This window comes from Cydia fagiglandana, chromosome 1 (assembly GCF_963556715.1).
Source record: "Cydia fagiglandana chromosome 1, ilCydFagi1.1, whole genome shotgun sequence".
Classification (NCBI taxonomy): Eukaryota; Metazoa; Arthropoda; class Insecta; order Lepidoptera; family Tortricidae; genus Cydia; species Cydia fagiglandana.
Genome location: NC_085932.1, coordinates 17,341,661 through 17,363,019, shown reverse-complemented (window position 1 = coordinate 17,363,019; position 21,359 = coordinate 17,341,661). Strand labels below are relative to the sequence as shown.

The 21,359-nt window shown below is 38.9% G+C and overlaps 1 protein-coding gene across 4 annotated transcripts in view; it reads right to left on the bottom strand.

Annotated features, from left to right (window-relative positions):
* Positions 1 to 21,359, bottom strand: part of LOC134665534 (embryonic polarity protein dorsal) — a 45,006-nt gene that overhangs the window by 20,858 nt on the left and 2,789 nt on the right. For all 4 annotated transcript variants that reach the window (XM_063522515.1, XM_063522519.1, XM_063522525.1 and 1 more), the window contains exons 2-5: positions 11,409 to 11,474; positions 9,157 to 9,313; positions 3,257 to 3,409; positions 2,496 to 2,677 (exon numbers count right to left, since the gene is read on the bottom strand). In XM_063522515.1, the coding sequence (XP_063378585.1) occupies positions 2,496 to 2,677; positions 3,257 to 3,409; positions 9,157 to 9,263 (442 nt within the window). In that variant the 5' untranslated portion in view covers positions 9,264 to 9,313; positions 11,409 to 11,474. The remainder of the gene's footprint in view (positions 1 to 2,495; positions 2,678 to 3,256; positions 3,410 to 9,156; positions 9,314 to 11,408; positions 11,475 to 21,359) is intronic.

Sequence of the window (21,359 nt, the reverse complement as noted above, 5' to 3'; positions counted from 1 at the left end):
ACCTCTGGGAACCTCAGATATCGACTTTAAGTCCAGTAAGTAAGTCCCTAAAAAGGACACCTTTGAAAACTAATCTTAGGGAAGGGAAAGGGACCCTTTCTTATCTTAGGGAAGGGGAAGGGGTTAATCTAGTTTGAGAATTGATTTAATCCGAATTGAGGATTGATGCGTTAATTCCAATTGATTCAATCGGATTGACGCGTCAATCAGAATTAAATAAATTCGAATTGATCAATTCGGATTGACGCGTCAATTCGATTGATCAATCCGGATTGATTTAGTTCAGATTGATGCCAACACTGCATGATAGACAGGTACCCGTCGCCACCTTCGAGCTCCATCATCAGATCCTGAGTACTATCTTGTGTCAAAGATCTTGTTGAGATGAATAAAATGTGCCTAAACACGAAGTGGTTCAGTTACATAATAGACTGGTACCCGTGGCCACCTTTCAGCTCCATAATCAAACCTTGTGTATCTTCAGTGTCAAAGATCTTGTTGAGACTAATCATGGACTAGTTGCATGGTTGATTAGTACCGGTGACCACATTCCGGCTCCATCATCAGACCCTGAGTACTATCTTGTGTCAAAGATCTTGTTGAGACGAATAAAACGAGCCTAAACACGAAGTGGTTTAGTTGCATGGTTGATTGGTACTGGTGACCACCTTCCGGCTCCATCATCAGACCCTGAGTACTATCTTAAGTCAAAGATCTTGTTGAGCCGAATCAAACGAGCCCAAACACGAAGTGGTTTAGTTGCATGGTTGATTGGTACCGACGACCACCTTTCGGCTCCATCATCAGACCCTGAGTACTATTTTGTGTCAAAGATCTTGTTAAGACGAATAAAACGAGCCTAAACACGAAGTGGTTTAGTTGCATGGTTGATTGGTACCGGTGACCACCTTCCGGCTCCATCATCAGACCCTGAGTACTATCTTGTGTCAAAGATCTTGTTGAGACGAATCGAACGAGCCCAAAAATGAAGTGGTTTAGTTGCATGGTTGATTGGTACCGGTGACCACCTTCCGGCTCCATCATCAGACCCTGAGTACTATCTTGTGTCAAAGATCTTGTTGAGACGAATAAAACGAGCCTAAACACGAAGTGGTTTAGTTGCATGGTTGATTGGTACCGGTGACCACCTTCCGGCTCCATCATCAGACCCTGAGTACTATTTTGAGTCAAATAAATACATATAGAATGTCAGGTCGTTTCAAATATTTTTAATCCTGTCCGGTAGTTTATTAAACTGTACCATTATAAATTATAATACTATAAAAACAGTGCTAGGATCAAAGTCTCTCGTTGCGGTTTACACGCACACATTATAGCGTTTTACACGGCGCCCGCCGCACACAATGATAAAAAACCTCGTCGTCGCCGTTGAAAATGTGCGGAGCCGACCGACACACGTCCTGCCTGTACAAGCTCTGCCGCGGCACTGAGCTGGCGAGCGCGCGTCATCGGTAATATAGAGTAGTTTTCAAAAAATTGCCAAAAAATTATAGTAGAATTTCATAAACACTAATGTATACCAACAGTATAAGCAAACGTTGCAGATTGCTTGAGTATGAAAATGACTTCGATATTAAGTAGATTTTCGTAGAAATTGACACTTGTTTCGGAGAGAAAATTGAGTTCGTTTTACTTTGATTTTCTCTTTCTCAAAGGTATGTAGGAAAAATATCGTTTGATATGCCTAAAGTACAGGGTATTAGTAATACAAAATAGCCAGGTTTAGCAGAGTAAACTTCTCAACATTTCCAAATAAGAGCTTGCCGTTCAGTGCTTCACGCGGTTTTTCGGAAACGACCATCAGAAATAGATTCATTACTAATTTAATAAGTCCTTTTTCTAATATTTACAACGATATTTAAAAAGATAAGAAGACGTTTTTACTGGAACAAGTACTCATTGTTTCTAATAATGAGCACAAAGTCCTGAATTTCGTCGACTAGTATCATCAATTTTGCATTATTTCGACTTTTCTTGTAAGAGCGCTCTGAAGACCGTCACAGAGCAACTCTCCTGTTTGTATACGTACTTCGCTCAGGCACAGAAAGGAAGAGCTTCGCTTCTACTACTCTGCCGACCTTCTGTTAATGGAGTACGAGTATGTGTACAAACGCAAGAGTTAGAAGCGATGGAAGAGCTTGTAGACGGTCTTCCCTGATAGACGGTCTTATCCACATTGACCTCATTTGTTTGTCTTTAGCTGTTTAGATGGGAAAGGTCCACCTCAGACGGCCTAGAGGACCAAGTCCAACGAGATGGTGTTCAAATAGCCGCAACAGTGTGGACATGACACTAAGCAACGCTTTCCACAAAGCAACCGACAGGGAGAAGTGGAGAGGAAAAATTTGCAAGTGGAGACACGATCCTAAGCAATGAGGGACCGCCTTAGAAGAGCTGTATAGTTGGACTGGTAATAAATGCCAAAAACATTAAATAATGTGGGAACATTTTATGTGGGAACAGGTTACACTTACTCTTGAAGGGGTCGACTTTAATCTCCTCTCTCACGCGCAGCGCCTCCGCGATGTCCTTGCGCTTGACGCACTGGATGCCGAGATTGCTGAACTGCACGATGGAGTTGTCCGCGTTGCACTCCACGGTGCACACGCCGCGGTTGCACAGCGGCTCGCGGCCCACCAGGTTGTGAGGGTGCGGCCTGAGGAATCACCAGAACGATATACGTACAAAGGAACAGATATCGATAGAAGTTTTTCCATTGACGTATAATATCTAAGGACGGGATTTACGGGCACTAAAAATGGTACTAGTTCAGCAGTACTCACGAATTCCAGCCAATCGTGCAGTCTAACGCAACTAGGTGCGACCAACAGCGCGCGTATTGCGAACTCATCAACCAATCGCGTTGTAGCGGTTTCACACCGCTGTACTGGCCCCTGTCATGCATCATTATTATTGCCCGTAAAGCCAAGTCAATGAGTTTTACACTAGTTTTTCAAGTGGTTTAGGTAGTGAAATCGTTATTTGAAATGATTACTGGTAAATTCTCCATCTTACTCGGATCTGCATCAGTAAGTTTCCGTGTTGACGCTGCACTAGTCCGAAATCGCATTGGTTCAGTTTATATCACCACCAAAATAGAATCTCATTCGTCAAATAAAGCTCAAACACAACGGCAGCTCGTCATTCTCATTCGCAATCCAGGCCAGATGTCTTGATGCATCTGTGTTGTTGACTTCGATTCATCTCAAAAATGTTAAGCACAGTCAAGCCTTACCTGTAAGGCTTGTCCCTGGTGACACACGACACAAGCACGACAAATCGCCCCGTGTAGCCGACCACCTCGATGGTGGGGTATGTTTTCTTCTCCGGCGTACTGTGCACGCCGGGAATGGAGCCTGCTGACCGGCCTTCGCACTCATATCGAAACCTGGTGACAATATAATTACATTAAGTTAGAATTATAAGCGTTATTCATAAACGTATGTCAAATCTAACATGCCGTTGGTAATCGTTTGATATTTATATCCGCCATTTAGAGATATTTGTTTATTATTCATAAAAAAAACTGGGATTTGTTAAGTTTTATTAATAAGGGGGGCAGGCTTATTTTTATATTGCACTTAATACCCTGCCCCGTGAATCTTAGAACGTATTAATTAACAGCGCGATTCAACGTCATTATTCTCACTATGACCTTTACAATGGAAAGACAATGCGCAATATATCAAACGCAAATTCATCAACGGTTACATTTTTTGTTTACTCAAGATGTCTCATATATTATCATCTCTTGTCGAATGCATATTTTACTAAGTCTCATATCATCTCTCGTCGCATTGCATATTTTACTGCTGAGAACAATAAAATAAAGTGGTAAACTTTTACTGCTACTTTAAAGTTGCAGATGAATGTGACGCGAAAGTGCTGGACCCTAACTGAATCAGAAGAATTACCTAGTAAAAGCCTGGGTAATAGTTACCTGGAAGTAATCATAAATATGTACTCGTGCTGTTTTTACTCGACTGGCAAATAAAACAACGAGTGTATGTTTACAGAATTCACGATTGAACAAAGGAAACGTAAGTGGTCACAACTAAATTTAAATCGTAAAGTTCTAGCAGAAACAGATATTCTGTTACGTCAACGTACACATCCAAACAGCAAGACTAACTCTAACTTTTGTTAGGAAAATACTCGTAACTACTTACTGTTCTATTCGTACTATGAAACAAAGTCGTCACAAGTCAAAACTGTAGTAAACATACATTCATTGGCAGAGTGAGATAGCTGGGCCAATAATTACCAGCCATTGACAGAAGCCTTTATTACCGCCATTACAGGCAAATTATCGCTTTTTCTATCGCCTGCCTTCCGATACTTCCTATATTTTTCCTGTTTGCTAGCTTAATACTCGCAGCATGGCTCACGCATAGCAATAGACATTTTTAGGGTTCCGTAGTCAACTAGGAACCCTATAGTTATAGGTGTATAGTATAGCCTATGTCCGTCTGTCTGTCTGTCTGCCCGTCCGCGGCTTTGCTCCATGATCGTTAGTGCTAGAAAGCTGAAATTTGGCATGGATATAAATCAGTTATGCCGACAAAGTCGTAAAATAAAAAACCGGGCAAGTGCGAGTCGGACTCGCGCACGAAGGGTTCCGTACCATAATGCAAAAAAAAAACAAAAAAAAGCAAAAAAAAAATTTGTTGTTATAGCGGCAACAGAAATACATCATCTGTGAAAATTTCAACTGTCTAGCTATCACGGTTCGTGAGATACAGCCTGGTGACAGACAGACGGACGGACGGACGGACGGACGGACGGACAGCGAAGTCTTAGTAATAGGGTTCCGTTTTACCCTTTGGGTACGCAACCCTAAAAACTAAAAAATATATTTTTTAGGCGGGCTCCCCTACACGAAAATTCACACGATGTTTTTTTTAGTTTCATCCCTTCCTAGTGTGCGGGGTGACGTTTGATAAGTTTTTCAAAATAGGTCTTTATGAGTCTTCTAAAAACATTTTTTGATAAACGTAATATTTTCGGATATAATCTAGCTCTAAAAAAATGTCCCATGAAAAAAAAATCGTGAAAGTAAAGCTTAGTAAAGACTTTCAAGGAAAACTATAGCGAACCTGGCCGCCTAGCCAAGGTTACAATCGCTATCGCTTCGACAACGAAAAGCATTATGTATCTCTATCACTCTTCCACATTAGTGTGACAGTGACAGTTGCGTTTCGATCGCTACGGAGCGTTAGCGATTGGCATCTTGGCTACGCGGCCTGATCGGTAAAGCCGTATTTGAGTTTTTGTTAAATTTTGATGGACGGGTAACTCGGAACCCATACACTGAGCATGGTCCCACACCACGCACACCCAACTTGCTCTTGGCCGGTTTTTATGTTACTTTGTGTCAACGTCAACACAGTTAACTGGTCGTTCGTAAAGCTTATTGCAACGAGATAAGGCCTGAAGTGTGATGCCGTTAATATTAAGTATCGGGTAACGAATCCAAGGTAGATTGTTATTAATTAAAGAATCATTGATAACAATAAATTAATAATAATCGACTCATTGGGACTTGAGCCCGCATCGGTTCGATACGCCTTACCATCGTGTTCCCAATTTCATTAAGCAACGTTGGAAAATCATGAAGATGACAATAATTTTGAACCTTAGGTTTAGGTACTCGTATTATATAAATTACTACTAATAAAAAAAGTCTAGTAACACTGAAACATGGCTCTACTTGCCGTACTCTTGGTCATGTACAATCAATCCTTCATTTTTGTAACGTTATATATTTGAACCTCATATTGCGCGAATACCTACTTATTTTGTATCTTAACACTAATCTTGCAAATGATAATACCGACATCGGTATACGAATGGGAGAAAAAATAACGACAACGTTTGGATTACAATTTTGCTACATTGGATAAGGGGTTGGGGGGGTTGGGGTCATTATTTGTGTTTTACATCAATTTAAGTAAGAAAGTTCACGTGGTGTGTACGTGGACTGCGTAGCTGCGTAAATGTTTACCAAAAGTCAGTCACTACAGCGGGCGGTATCGGTAGGCAGTGTTGGCCAAAACGTTAATGCAATTGAATATTCTTGACCATTAACCAGTACAAATTGAACCGTCAACTGTAACCGTCCGTTACCGATTATTACGGTTTAATTTGTACTGGTTAATGGTCAATTGCAATTAACGTTCGGCCAACAATGTCGGTAGGTCAGATAAACATGGCGTCCAGCTAGGCTATGTAGCCAGTATAGGAACTGCTTAATTTTAGATTAGATTTAGTTTTTTTTGTAATTCCGAAATTACACCAAAATGCTTTTTGTAACCAGTGCGAATCCGATCAATAGGTACCGATGCGATGTCGTAAAATTAAACGTCAAGCCTCAGCCATCTGGAAACGATCTACCACTTTTACGCTAACAAACGAACATTATAGTCCAATAAAATCTTGTTAAAACAATATATTCAATCAGAAATAACTTTTTCGTTTACTTTTATGCTTTACAAGTTCCTAATATATGTATATAATAATATATATACGTATCTAGTAATAGATGGCAATTTGTATGCTGCTGCTCTATGTGTATATATTTAATTGTATTGCAGTCATAATTCATAAATTTCATAATACATATAGGACCTTATTAGTAAATACACTCAACAGCTATTATAACGGGTCACATTATACTTATACATATAAACAATAAATTCTTCAAATTGACTGCTTGATTTTTCATAGCAAATTTCTAAAGAGAACTCAAATGATAGGCATACTATGTTCAGATTTAGTTAGATGAATAAGTAGAGGTATTAAAATCAATCATCATCATCATCATCTCAGCCATAAGACGTCCACTGCTGAACATAGGCCCCCCATTATGGGGGGTGAATGCCATAATCGCCACGCTTGGCAGGCGGGTTGGCGATCGCAGTCGAGTACACCGAATTTGAGGGACGCTGCTGCCCGACCACCGGTGGTCTTGGACGTAGTTTAAGGACATACCCGGGTCCGGGTCCGGGCTTGTGGGTCCGGGGGTTAAAATCAATACTAGAGTTTTAATTAAATATGTCATAGGTTGATTATATTGAAGCTCCCATTGGTATCTAGACCATAATCGTGTCAAAGTCGTATCATATCATAACAAAATCAAAATTTTAACCATTTGTTAAAACTGAACGTGCAGTGGAGATAAGACTTAAATCGGGCTCTAGAAGAGTCATTCTTGAAGGAATGTAACGCAAACTATAAAAATCGGCAACTTTTTTTTTGGTCATTTTGTATGGACTGCCTACCCTAGTGCCTACCTTTTTTTGTATGCACTGCACGCCACTGGTTATGCCAATATTTGTATTGAATGATTTCGTACGTGGGTACATACCTAAATAAAAGTACATACCTGTGTTTTTCATTTATCACTAACACCTTACAAAACAAAGTTCCCCGCCGCGACTGTCTGTTTGTGTATATGTATTTAACCTATTCGCGATAAACTCAAAACTACTGAACGGATTTACATGCGGTTTTCACCTATCAATAGAGTGATTCTTGAGGAAGATTTAGGTGTATAATTTGTTAAGGTTATGTGTAACCCGTGCTGAGCCGGGGCGGGTCACTCGTGTTTTACTAAATACACGATTAGAGATTTCGAGACGTTAGCATTAACCCTTATCAATAAAACTTCATTGTCAAGGCCTTAGGGAACTGTTACGTTATTAGGTACTTACTACATCAAAAGTAAGAATAATAAATACACATATTGATAAACTAAATGATCTTGATATAAGTCGTGACATAGTGTAGGTATGTAATCATACCAATAGGCATATTGGTGCACAGACTTTGAGTGTAGCCTTTCTTTACCACACTCTTCACTCTTCACGTCTCAATGACGCCGCTGACATAATCGCCTCTGAAATATCCGAGACGTGAAATAGTTGTGTGACGCCAGGGGTATAAATACTGCGGAGACGTCACTAAGGGACGTCGCGTCTAGTAAACGCGAGGCACTGATGAATGCGCGAGCGGCGTTCGCGTCACGCCTACTGATAAAACATGACACGTAATCCTTTATAACTTCCTTGTGAGATTTGTCATCTGAATTGAGAGCACTCCAAACAGGCCCCGCAGACAACATGCCAATCGCTATCGCTCCGTAGCGAACGTACCGCATCTGTCACTGTCACACTAATATGGAAGAGCGACAGAAAGCGAAGACACAAAGCATATCGATGGCGAAGCGCAAGCAATTGTCAACTTGGCTAGGCTGCCTGGAGCCGGTTTAAATACCTACATTGAATCTTACTTAACGAGTTGGGTTAATTAAACCTAATTATGGGAAAATAAAAAAAAGTACGCTCTATCGTTGTTTGTGCCTTATGTAATAGCAAAATAAATGAAAAACGATATTAAATATGTGCATTTATACATAATATGTTACATATGTACTGATAATTGATATTTTCAGGAATATATTGACATGACTGGTAAAATTCTCTATTATTTCATTTAAAAATTGTTCTATCATTCTGCCATAGGTTTTAGTCTGTTAGGTTAGGTATTTAAATAAAAGTAAACAAACAATTTTTACATTTCGGATAGTTATAAGATTTATTGGTTAACCAACCAAATACAAAACCGCCTGGATCTGTCACTAAACGACCGGCTTAAGGAGCCATATGAGTGCAGATTTTATTTACTTTTATTTATAGTTTGTATTTTTTAGCATTAGCAAGAACTTCGCAGAAATAAGCTTGTGGTTCCAAATCCGACACTTATAGCAGTAATAATTTGAAGTAAATTATATGTATTGACCATGCTACATTAGATAATTCAATAATTATTAACAATTAAAGGGCCTGATAAAAACTACACGCTTGCTTCTGTGGAGTTCTTTCTAATGCTAAAAAAACGAACTATAAATACCTAAAGATACCGAGTATAGGTAAGTGACATGTATAAAAACAGACTGCTAATAAGTACGTAGATTAAATTAAAAGACAATGGAAAACGTCATGTTAGGGTGACTTGCACCATTCACTAACCTGGGGTTAACCGGTTAAACTTGGAGTTGCCATGGTTACCGGTACAATTTAACACTGGTTTAACGGTTTAACCCTGGAATGGTGCAAGTGGGCCTAATTGACTTACCGCAACGACTTGCCGGCCGGCTGCTCGATGATCCGCACGTAGGGCATCTTGGGAGCCCCGGAGGGCTGCGGCGCCGACGGCGGGGGCGCTGACGGCTGCCGGTACATCTCCTCCACGCCGACGCCGAACGTCGGGTCCGCTATCGAGATGGCATGTACTGTGCAATCAAAAATCATGATGAGAATAGGTACATATTAAATATGTCCAGGGCGTTTTTTGAACAACTAGCCATATTGTGCGAGGTTATTAGGTAGGCCATACTGAACAACTTTTTTTTATGAGACCAACTCCGAAATCACAAAAAATTTTTTGGTCATTTCATACATTTTTGTCGAGTGGATGTCGACGTTTTCTATGGGAAGGCCAAATTTATTTTTGGGATTTCGGGCTCGGTCCCACAGAAAAAGTTGTTCAGTATCACCTGCCTAATCACCTTGCACAATATGGCTAGTTGTTCTAAAACCGCCCTGTATATTAAGATTTAACACTGCGACAGGTATAAAATGGATGATTGCTGAGTCGCGTTCTCAAAAGTGCGGTTGTTGGAAAGAGAGGCAACAGAGAATTTATTTATAATAGTTTATTTTTTTAAATTTGCATACAGCAGGTGTATTGACATACAGCTTAGCTGTTTGTTTATTTTTTTTCGGCAGTACTAGTGTAGTAACTAATAAAATACATTTCGTGTTTACTACACTTCTGTGCACCAACCAAAACCAACAAAAACTATAACTGCTAGTAACTTTTTTTGTGATAATACTCACGTATGGAGTCAATGTAACAGCAATAATAACCCATTTCACACAAACCATAGGTAACTATTTCACACACATAGAAACTAACCAAGAGTGGACGGCACACGGAAACTCTTATTTGACTAAGAAGAGTCTATGGTGCATACTTAATAAAACAAAGTATTTGTCACATTTTACACTCTGCACACAAACGAGCCATCCAACCAGGCGATCAACATAATACTGAATCAACGATAGTAAAAACAAAGTATAAAAACCATACTAGTAGTCGCTTACGACTCTCGGATAAACCGCGGGTTTTCCCCGACTAGTTGAATGGGAAAATAATACAAAAACCACGTAATATTCAATACCCAGTGATCGACTGAGCGAGCCTAATACGTAACGTTATAATTTGCATATTTATTTCCCACACGAATAGATGGCTTAATTATGCAAATATTTTCTAAAATTGGCGCTATAATGTCTTGAAATAGACTTTCCCAATCCTACCACACATTTCTGACTTAACTCGTTAGACTCTAGAAACATTTTAGTATGGTGAGGTACCAATACTAATTGCAATCCTAGTCGTCAGTATTCAGCGAGGTATCGCAGGGGCTAATGCAGTTTTTCAGCCAGTGTTGCCAACTTGGCATAAATGATGCCAGATCTGGCATATTTTCACTCGCTTTGGCACCAAAATTTTCAATTTAGCATCTAGCATATTTTTTAGCATAATTTAGTCTAAGCCAAGTTTGCCCCAACAATATGCGCCATCGCCTTATGTGGTTCATATTTTCATATGAATTTTGACTTTTGTGGACGGATGGACGTCGACGGACTATATAAAGTTGGTCAAGCAGATCTTGTCAGTAGAAAAAGGCGGCAAATTTGAAAAATGTATGTGTTTTAAGTGTCTAATTTCAAGTAACAATTTAGCATTTTTTTTAGCATATTTCAAAAATCTTTGGCTTAATTTTGGCATTTTAATCTAGACATTAGTCTAGCATTTTCTCAAAATCCGAGTTGGCAACACTGTTTTCAGCGCGACAGAGACCGAGCAAAGTCGAACATAAGAAAACAATAAGTGCATGAATGCATCTACTTAGACTACTGTTGAACACATTATATCCCAAATTCTCTAGGTACAAAATTTACATAAAAGAAAATAAGTACTTGTTACAAGCTTTTATTTCACCATAGTTTCACCTGACCGTTGTCTGTCTGTGTGTAACCAAATCTTGCAAGTTAAATTTGATCCACTTCCCGGTTTCCGATTGAGCTGAAATTTTGCATACATACGTAAGTCGGGTGACAATGCAATATTATGGTGTCATCGAGCTGATCTGATGATGGAGACCGGAGGTGGCCATAGGAACTCTGTGATAAAACAACGAAACCTAATTGTGTTTGGGGTTCTTAGAATTGTCTCGATGAGTATTAGTTGTCTGTCGTAAGAAAAGTACAGTCAGCGATAAAAGCTTGTAAAAACTTATTTTATAAAATAATACTTACACACTTCACTTATGTTCAGGTCGGGGGGAGCCTCTTCGGCATTGTGCGCTACACCCTGCAGGGCGTCTGTGGAGAAAACAGAGGCGTCACTCTTAGTGATCCTTATTATTTATTTATGTATATTGATTGATTTCTTGACTGTCACAATTAGCTTCCACCCAAAGGAATTTTAATTATGTACCCTTGTACAAAAAATATGAAAAATGTAGATGAAAGTTACAGAAGACGATTTCTAAGTTTGACACAGTCAAATAAGCAGACTTGGTGATCTTTAGCTTCACAGTCAGGGACCAGGGTGCCTATTCGACTAATCATTAATCATATAGTGTCACGATGACGAGTAGAAATGGTCTCCCAGACCCAGACCGTTCATGGAATTAGAAGGTGACAAAAATCTACAAACTGTTACGTGCACTGTACGGACGCCGAATACAACATCTAATGCATGCAGCTAACTGCGTGAGTAAAAAATACGGGAAATTAAATTTAGGAAAGGAGATTAAAAAGGCCTGTGCCATTAATGTCGAATAAGGTACATATTTCACATAAGACAAGGCCCTGAATGATTTGACGAGATCAACAGATAGTCCAGTTCGATCAGTGAGTGCAATTAGGCAGTGCAACTCTACGCTACGGTAAATACTTAAGGTGAATAGCAAACAGTTTTAACATCAATAACATCTAGCTAGAAGCGGAAGATCTCTAGGCAAAAATATAGCCCACGCAGATCGCGCATGCATTGCAAAAAGGTCAACAAACTTGCTACTAGATGTTTGCCTTAAATTAGTTCTCAACGACTTATGTGTATATTGCCTACTGTGCTTTTCGTGTCGAAAGTATTGGACTGGATTAAAATGAATAAATCAGCCCTAGAGTCAAATTTCAAGAGGTTTACTGTTAGACCAATCTAAGTTGGCAGCGATTTTGATAGCCCAGAACATCTATGTCATCTATGAAATTATGACATTAAATAACACTTGCACCTCGTTTTAGGCTACAGGATGGTAGACACGACGAGGAATTTTCTTAATGTCATTGTTCATCAAGTATACTTATAGAACATGGAGTCGTAACGTCACCTTACTTTGAGATTATTAAATTATAATCATTACAAAACACTAATTCACAGATATTTAAGTCAAAGGTATAATTATTAGTTAAACTTTGTTTTTGACAGGGACCGGAAAGCAGTCGCTAGCGTAAAATGTCAAAAACCAACTCATGGGCTACCATGGCATACCATGGCCATATCAGCACGACTACGTGCTGATTGACTTAAGACTTAACTTGTATAAGACCAAACTAAGTTGGCAGCGTAGGTAGCGGTAGGGTGATATCGCACCCCGCAAAAGAGGCGTACCCCTCTCACGCGCCGCTCGCAAAATGCGCCTGTGTGACGGAGCCTTTAAATTCAGAACCAGGATAATTTGTAACATAATTTCAACTCTCTAGCTATCATGGTTCATGAGATATAGCCTGGTGACAGACGGACGGACAATGGAGTCTTAGTAATATTAGGGTCCCGTTTAAATTTAAACCCTTTGGGTACGGAACCCTAATAAACGATTCATAGCTAATTCAGACCGGTAACGCGTTTACAAATAACGCCATAATAGGACGCAACTTTATAAATACATATACGTATAGGTACGTAATATAATGTTTGTAAACAAATCGTGTCAGTACTTAGGTATTACTTATGGTCATTTAACAAGATACCGGTTAGTTTGGACGTTAGTGCCAGGGACACCGTGTTGGTTAACTTTATAAAAAAGTAAAGCCAACATTGTCCGTACAAAAAGGGCGCGAAATTTAAAATTTGTATAGGAGATCGATCCTTCACGCCTACATTTCTCAAATTTGCGGCCCTTTTCCACTCACAAAGCTGGCTTACTAGAGTAGTAGTAGACAGAATATTCGAGGAAGGTATGACTGCATGACTCCACTACACTCATATATATACCTTTACTGGCACTAAGAATGGTGCTAGTTCAGCGGTGTGACTCACGAGTCACAAATTCGAGCCAATCGTGTAAATAGCTGTACCTAGTCCAACGCAAATAATTGCGACCAATCGTGCGTGTGATGCAAACTCATCAACCTATCGCATTGTGGCGTTAGACTGCAAGATTGGCTCCATAGTTCTGTGATTGGCTCGAATTCGCTTGCGTGACACCGCTGTACTTCTACTAGGGATATTTTTTCCTGAGTTATGGATCTTTCCTAAATATGCCTTGTGGCCTCTCCCTAAGCCATCGAGAGCTATCTGAAACTCCGGGTCGTACCAATGAGGTTTGTGAAAACAAGTAAGCAATGCATCAGGTCAGCAGGTTGTATTTGGTACAACAGTTGAGATATTGCAAAATATGAAACAACTGGATGATTAAAAATCTGGCCAAGTGCGAGTCGGACTCGTGCACGAAGGGTTTCGTACCATTACACAAAAAACGCCAAATCACGTTTGTTGTATGGGAGCCCCAGTTAAATATTTATTATATTGTTTTTAATATTTGTTGTTATAGCGGCAACAGAAATACCTACATCATCTGTGAACATTTCAATTGCCTAGCTATCACGGTTCATAAGATACAGCCTGGTTACAGACAGACAGACGTACGGACAGACAGACGGACAGGCGGACAGTGGAGTCTTAGTAATAGGGTCTCATTTTAACCCTTTGGGTACGGAACCCAAAAAAAACTATAAGTAATCGATTAAATAATCCACCTACTCCATTCCATTTAAAAATTATGACAATTGACAGGGCTAATCCAAGACTACGTATTAACGCCAATGGGAATACCTAACGAAACTCCAAACAGTCAAATTTTTAAAAGTCTAACTTTATTTAAAAGCTCCGAGCGAACAATTCATCACTAGTTTTCCTTATGGATACTATATGGATAATTTGAAATTTACCGCCTACGCAACGCATACACGTTTACGTTTTACTTACTTACCAGCTTACCACTGATCGAAAGGTTGGTGTTAATGGAAGTTTTTCCTGTATTGGTAAAGAATGTGGGCTATGTACAGTATGAACAGTCAGTACACATTAAAATAATTTCTCCCGCTTTTTAAAGTTTTGCAACACTGTGTAGGTGTAGGTACACTAACGTACCTATAGGTTTTTTTTTAGACACGTCTAAAAACCTGTACGTACGTTACGTTCTTTGTGTACGTAGATCTTCTGCGTTTTTAACTATAGTTTCGTGTAACTGGGTAGTTCTGCACACACCTGTATCTATAATTAACTATCCATTTCCACCTTCATAAGTATGATATTAGCTTTGTATTGGCTATATTAGTTGTATACCTATAGGACTACGTATAGGTATACCTAGTATGTTTCCAAAGAGTTTATCTAGTCCAGGTAAGAGTGTAGAGTAGAATTTAGAACAATAGTTTGATAAGAACAACGAGGTAAGTACGAGTAAGTAGTTACCTTCCTACGTATGCCGGATACTGGACACGTCGATGACACTTAGCAAAATCATGATAGCCAGTATAGTATAGCCACTCCACATAAGGAGGGTCCGATAGGACGAATATTTAATTGAAATGGGATTATTTTAACAGGAGATATCGCCTTGTAAGTTGTAATCCTTGTATCATAATTTAGATCTTGTGAGTGATCTCTCTCATCCATGGTTAAAAAATATATATCTCAAAAGTAATCGAATCCATGGTTAAAAATATATATTTATCTCGTATCACACATAAAACAATAACATTACATAAAGAACAATACAATCACTAAAAGAACTAAGAAATACAAGCCTATAACTATCAGTAAAACTAAACCTAAACTAACCTGTAATAACTACATTGATTAACTTCATTCCATTTATTTTGGTCGATCGAAAATAAAATTACTTACGCATTTTTCATAGCCTCTTTAATTAGTCAGTATCGGTAATGACCCTGCCTATTAATCTGGAGGTCCTGGGTTTGATTGCCCGTGAGGGTATTTTTTTATGTTATTAAACACTAATTCTTTTATTTTTGCATTGCAAATTTTCTTGTTTTTTTGGAAAATTATTAAACCGAATTAAAATGGTTTCAAGTAATTTTTGTCTTTTTAATAAATAAATATTCATTTTTGTCTTGCAATTTCATATCAGTCATTATAATGCAGAGGGTAGGTACTATATCCTCCTAACGCTCAAGGTCCTGTTTGATGAAATTAAAATCAATTTCAAAGTGCAACAGAGTCGCTTTTGCTTAGTTTCCTTCAATTTTCGAACAATGTTAAATCAACTCAATTTCCTACACTATACGTAGGTTCACATTTCAGTGACAAATTTTGGACTTTTATTTGTTTGGCTGGGCCTTAGGAGGATATCTCTGAGAAATAAGGGCCAAACATTGGTATTTTTTAGTGTCATGCACACAAACCCCAAGGCGTTTTTCTATGGTCATGCATGACCTAATCTAAACTACGAAAAGAGGAAAAATATAGTTAGTAGAATGATCCAGACACTAAAAATAAATATAATCTAGTTAGATTTGTGATAACTAATAAGCAATTAAGAAAAAGACACCTGTGTACATGCAAAATGAAGTGGTCTAAAAAAATTCAACTTTGAACTAATTTAACAGTAGGTATGTCCAGTAAGTCAGTTAATAATTAAGAGTTATTTATTGCCAGACCATGCCTGAAGACATAATAGAACCGTTTTTCCCCCGAAGGGTAAAAAACGGATATTTAGGTTCCTGCCGAAGCTTGAACCACATTATGAGATAACACCCTTGTAACTCAGCCCTAATCAAGCGAATTCATCAACTAGTAGCGCCATCTATCGCGCCACTCAAGTACTAATGTCGCCCGGTTGCCAGCGCTCGGCTGCTTTCTCTTCAGTACCACATAAGCCGGCAAGGCCCTTAGGTGTGGTTCAAGCTTCGGCAGGAACCTAAATATCCGTTTTTTACCCTTCGGGGGAAAAACGGTTCTATTTAGGTGTCCGTGCCTTCGCTTGAACCACATTATGAGACGTGTTTAAACCTCTGCCGGCGCTGGTCCGGGCGTACTGTGACTGATAATATTTATATTTATGCAAAAATCACATAATAAGAACGTGGGCTTGAAATTTATTCCATATAGATATACTAAAGGATTGTTTGCGTCAAACCTTAACTAGATTTTCCTTATTTGAAATTACCGATAGATAAGACAATTGTTAGCACTGACTGGCAACATAAGTTATCCGTTGCGACTAAAAAAATTACTTAACTTTGTATATAAAACAAAACTGTGTAATTATTAGTTGAAAAACTGTCCCTAAAATCATAATTAAAGACATAAGAAGGTACTTGTAGGTCGTACAATTTTTAAGTGTAACCAAACCACTATCTGAAGTAGTAGCTCTGATGCATGTAACGTGAACCACATCGAGTGAGTTTTACATTAAACCCGTCCAAACTACCTCTGATGCTTTCCTTACAATAACCCACTAGGTGATAAAAAGGTTTTGTTGTATGATATAATGATATTACTACTACTTATCTACTGCTTACCACAAAAATAGCACTGTCGGCCCATCCACTGTTTAAAATTTGTAACTAATTGGAAAAGCTTGGGTCTTCTCTGATTTATCGTATTTTCCAACAATTTAATGTAAATTGGTAATTTGCATCATATGATAGGCCAGATGTAATGTTATATATGTCTATGTGGACAAATAACCAAATGTTTGTAAGTATAGGTACCTACTAGAATACGACATTTTCATTATTTAGATATAAATAGTTATTGACTAGGTATATCAGGTTTATTTGTTAATGGGCTATCATTACATAAGGACAACATATTCCGTAAACAAATGTGTAAAAAAAAAAATATTATAAACATGATGTACTTATTTGTGGAAGTCATTGAGATTTATTTCGAATCGAGTACTCCTCTGCATGAAAGTAGCGTCAGAAAGTGAAGAAGAAAATACAACACTTCATGATTTAATGCGTTACTAACTAGTAACAACTCTCAGCAGTAGTTTCAACTGAGCCGATAATACATCCTACCTTACTGATTAGTTTTAGACGAGGGTTGCTTTAAAAACAACCATATTAATTCATATATGAAAAGGTAGGCCTCCTAGTCCTCCTACCTATTTTAAGTGTCAATTATGAATCACAGATAACTGGAAACATGCCAATTAAGCTGGTGCCGGGTCAACCAAGCTTTTATATTATATGCTTGTCAGTCATGCAAGCGAATGTATTTAACGAATGAACAAAATCACTGACACGCAGGTGACAATCGTATGAAGGCGATGATTATGAATTTAAAGTGATGCTGACAACTCCAGTTGTTGTGGGTGACATCTCTCCATGATATTGTGCGTAGACTGAAGATCCGTCTACCAAGTAGGATATATTTTAGAAGATTTTTTAATCTTTGAATAATTCTAATGCCTTCACCTATAATTTTTAAGCTAATTATAACCAAGGCTTGTAATTGTAGGTTGTTTAATGTTCACTCTTTCTGGTGGTAAGCTGATTCCCAAACTGAAGATTTTATGGTTCGCGCGCTGGTAATGGATTGTACGATGCTTTATTGTTAGACTTAGCACGATTTGTGACTTTTTAATGCTTTCGTATACATACAATCTTCTATAAGAGTGTAAAAGCCTCTTGACTGATGATGGAAGACTCTTTGACTAAGAAAAGAGGAGGTGGACCTATCCACTTTAAATTGTAGTGCAACCTTTTCAAACCAATTGCGAAACTTTCGTAACACCCAGACAAATTAAAACATTATTATTATTTATATATGGTGAGAACCAATAAGTTCTTGGCATTATAGCATTGTAGTCGCACAAGCCACGGGTGTCTCATGATATCATCTAATCTCAAGTGCTGCGCCAGCACCGGCGCGCGCGGGCGATGCTGTGGCACAAACCTGTCCTGTCAAACCTTAACATGTGTAGACGCATTCATTACCAAATATTAATTTGATTACTTAATTTGTACTTTGAAGCCCCAATCCGCATTAGGCCAGCATGGGGACCCTAGCCCAAGCCCTCTCGCGAGTAAGAAAAGGCCTGTGCCCCGTAGTGGGACGTATATAGGCTGAATTATTATTATTATTATTAATTTGTAGTTACTTTGGTTAGAATTTTAGCAATACAAGGACGTTGTATGTTGTTTATTGGCTTTCGTGCAATGAAGTTGTGTATCAATTGATTTTAGACTGTTTTTACTGTCGTGAGGGAACCCTAGGGTTAATTAGGCATCATGATGCCCACAAATAAACAATTATTTGATAATCTTGGCCTTTCTGCGACATATTATATTTATGTCACTACCTTGACGTAATCATAAAATAAATAATAGTATGTACTGTAGGTACAGAAGGTTCACTCTCTAACAAAACGCGTCTATTACGACAGATTTTCACCGCAAGGTGGCGCAAACGCGAGCAGGTGTCCGTTACATAGCGGTGCGCGGCAACTACTAGTGCTAGACACCAAAATTGGTGTGGGCCGCATTCACTTGGAGCGACGCGGCAAAATCGCGGAGTGAGCTATGCCTTACGTAACACTGATATATGTCTACAGATATCTCATATGCAATGATGTAAGCATATTATCATGAATATATTAATATATGAATTGTAGTTGTCTTCACAACGAATGCTGTAATTCTATTAGCAGCACATCTGCCCTTTAACCAAGACACGATTTTGTAGGGTACTACACCTGGAACTCTAATTGATTGCATTGACGATGATGTTTCCAATTACATGCCCTACGGGACTTGTTACAACAGTATGCTGTAAAACCTGGACAACTGCCTTTCAGCTAAGCTTGTAGTACTTAGATCTGGCAATGCTGCAATGTCAGTAGAACTAGTGTTGATTTTCAGAGTAAATTGCAGGCTCCGGCGAACATATTTGTAGTCATGATTCACTACCAGGATCACATTTCGCTTAGATCTTGCATTTTGCCTGAACCACCGTATGTTGTTAATTCTTTATAAAATCATGTGAGTACTTCCTTATCTGCCAAGGAAGCCTCTCATCTGGAAATCGAAAGAAGGATATTTCTGGTCCGTGTTCTTTCAGGATCCGGTATCTGCTATCGGAGACTGCCTGCAAATATTTTTTACATATTACGGATAGTATGTACGTTTACGTACGTTGTACATTTGTATGTATATTGGCTTGCTCCGTAGTCCACTTGGTTTCAAAGTTTCTGAAGTGACTTCATTTTAATTTATCTATTTGGAAAAATTAAACAATCATCGTTTAGATGTAGGTAAAGCCGTGGACCGTGGCTGTTGATTCGACAGTTTAGTCCCTTAGTCGGCTTCACCTCTAATTCAATACGCGATTTTTCGAAGCAGAATCAGTAACTCCACTCTAACTAAACTACCGAAAAATCTTTTCATAAATTCTTTATTTATTTACATAATTTGAAGAGGCGCTTCATCGTCTACATAGACATAACATTTACCACTAAAGAAGCCGATGTTTCACCTCCTATTGAACAATCATGGGTAACTATGCGGATTGCCGTACTAAATTAATATTGTACTATATAGGGTCCTTTTAGACATTATGTAAAAGCACCTCCTACAAATGCCGTCTGTTTCCGATAGTTATATCACGAACTATGTAACGTTTACGGTCAACGTTTTATGATGCATGATTGTTATACCGACGGTGCAGGTTGATTGACAACCCGCTGCTTAGATACTCTTCCGAAGTGGAGCTTGTTGCTTACAGCATTAAAAATGCCTTTGTCAGTTCGGTCTCTTAGACGGAATGCGATCCTGCCCCTGTGCTTTCTAGGTATTACTCTTAGTTCAGTGGTCTCAGTTACACAGCTACATAGTAGACGACTAAGTAAAAGATTTATCTGTGACAGGTCGCAATTTTTTAGCTAATGGTCAATATTTAGAGATGCTTCAGTATTCCCAAAGACACTATTAAGTCTCATAGTCATTCATCATTTAAGAGAGGGATTTAGTGCGATGATTATACACTCATATATATCATTACCTCTTTATTTATTTTCAGGTTTGGAGCCGCAATAAAGAGATATCTTTTGTTAGCCTATGACAGAGCCGTTAATGAATTGGCATTATACGTGTATTGGTATTCCTATTTAGAAGAGAGAGTTTTAGTCTTCTTTCCTTCTTTAAAGCTAACGTCAATTTTCCTTGCCTCCCCCTCTCTCTTTTTGGTATAGGATCTAGTTGGGCAAAGTATAACACACGGTTTTTCACTTTGTACTCTCCCCTTTTCACAGTTTCTTAACTGCTATTTTCCATGGCCAGTTAGTCATTCAGTTTAGGATCCTCAGAATGTATATTTTTGGTTTGTTTGGTATCTCACGGCCATTGAAATGGCAGTTATCGACCAAGACCAACATTTGTACACGACCAAGACGGAAACCTTCCTTTTTCCCGGCAGGTTGAAACAATTACTGTAACTACATTTCGTTATCAATTTCGCGCCAAACCCGCCAATAGAAATTCTGCTGCTCGTCGTTCTAAAAGACGCCCACTGACTGGGTCGCACATTGGTTCATGACCATGCAGACTTTAAATGCGAGTCCGGCCGTGCAGACATCGAACGATAAAGCGACCAATAAGACGTCCGCTACCGTATTAGTGGTAGACCATGAGACTGATGAGACAACGGTTTTTGTTTAACGAGATAACGTCATTTCAGAGGACGATGCGATACGACAAAATGTAGTCTTATGGAACAACGCAATGTAGTCCTATGGGACGCAATATCCTCTTACGGGACGATACCACAAGATGGCGCAATGTCTTCTCACATGATGACGTGACTCATCGCGATGCCTGTCGTATTACAGGATGACGCCTTATTGTTTACAGGACGACGCTTGATGTCCCACTTGATGGACCTGTGGGACATCCCACAGGACAATGTCATGTCATGTCATGTCGTCTAACGGGACGACGCCATGTGCCATT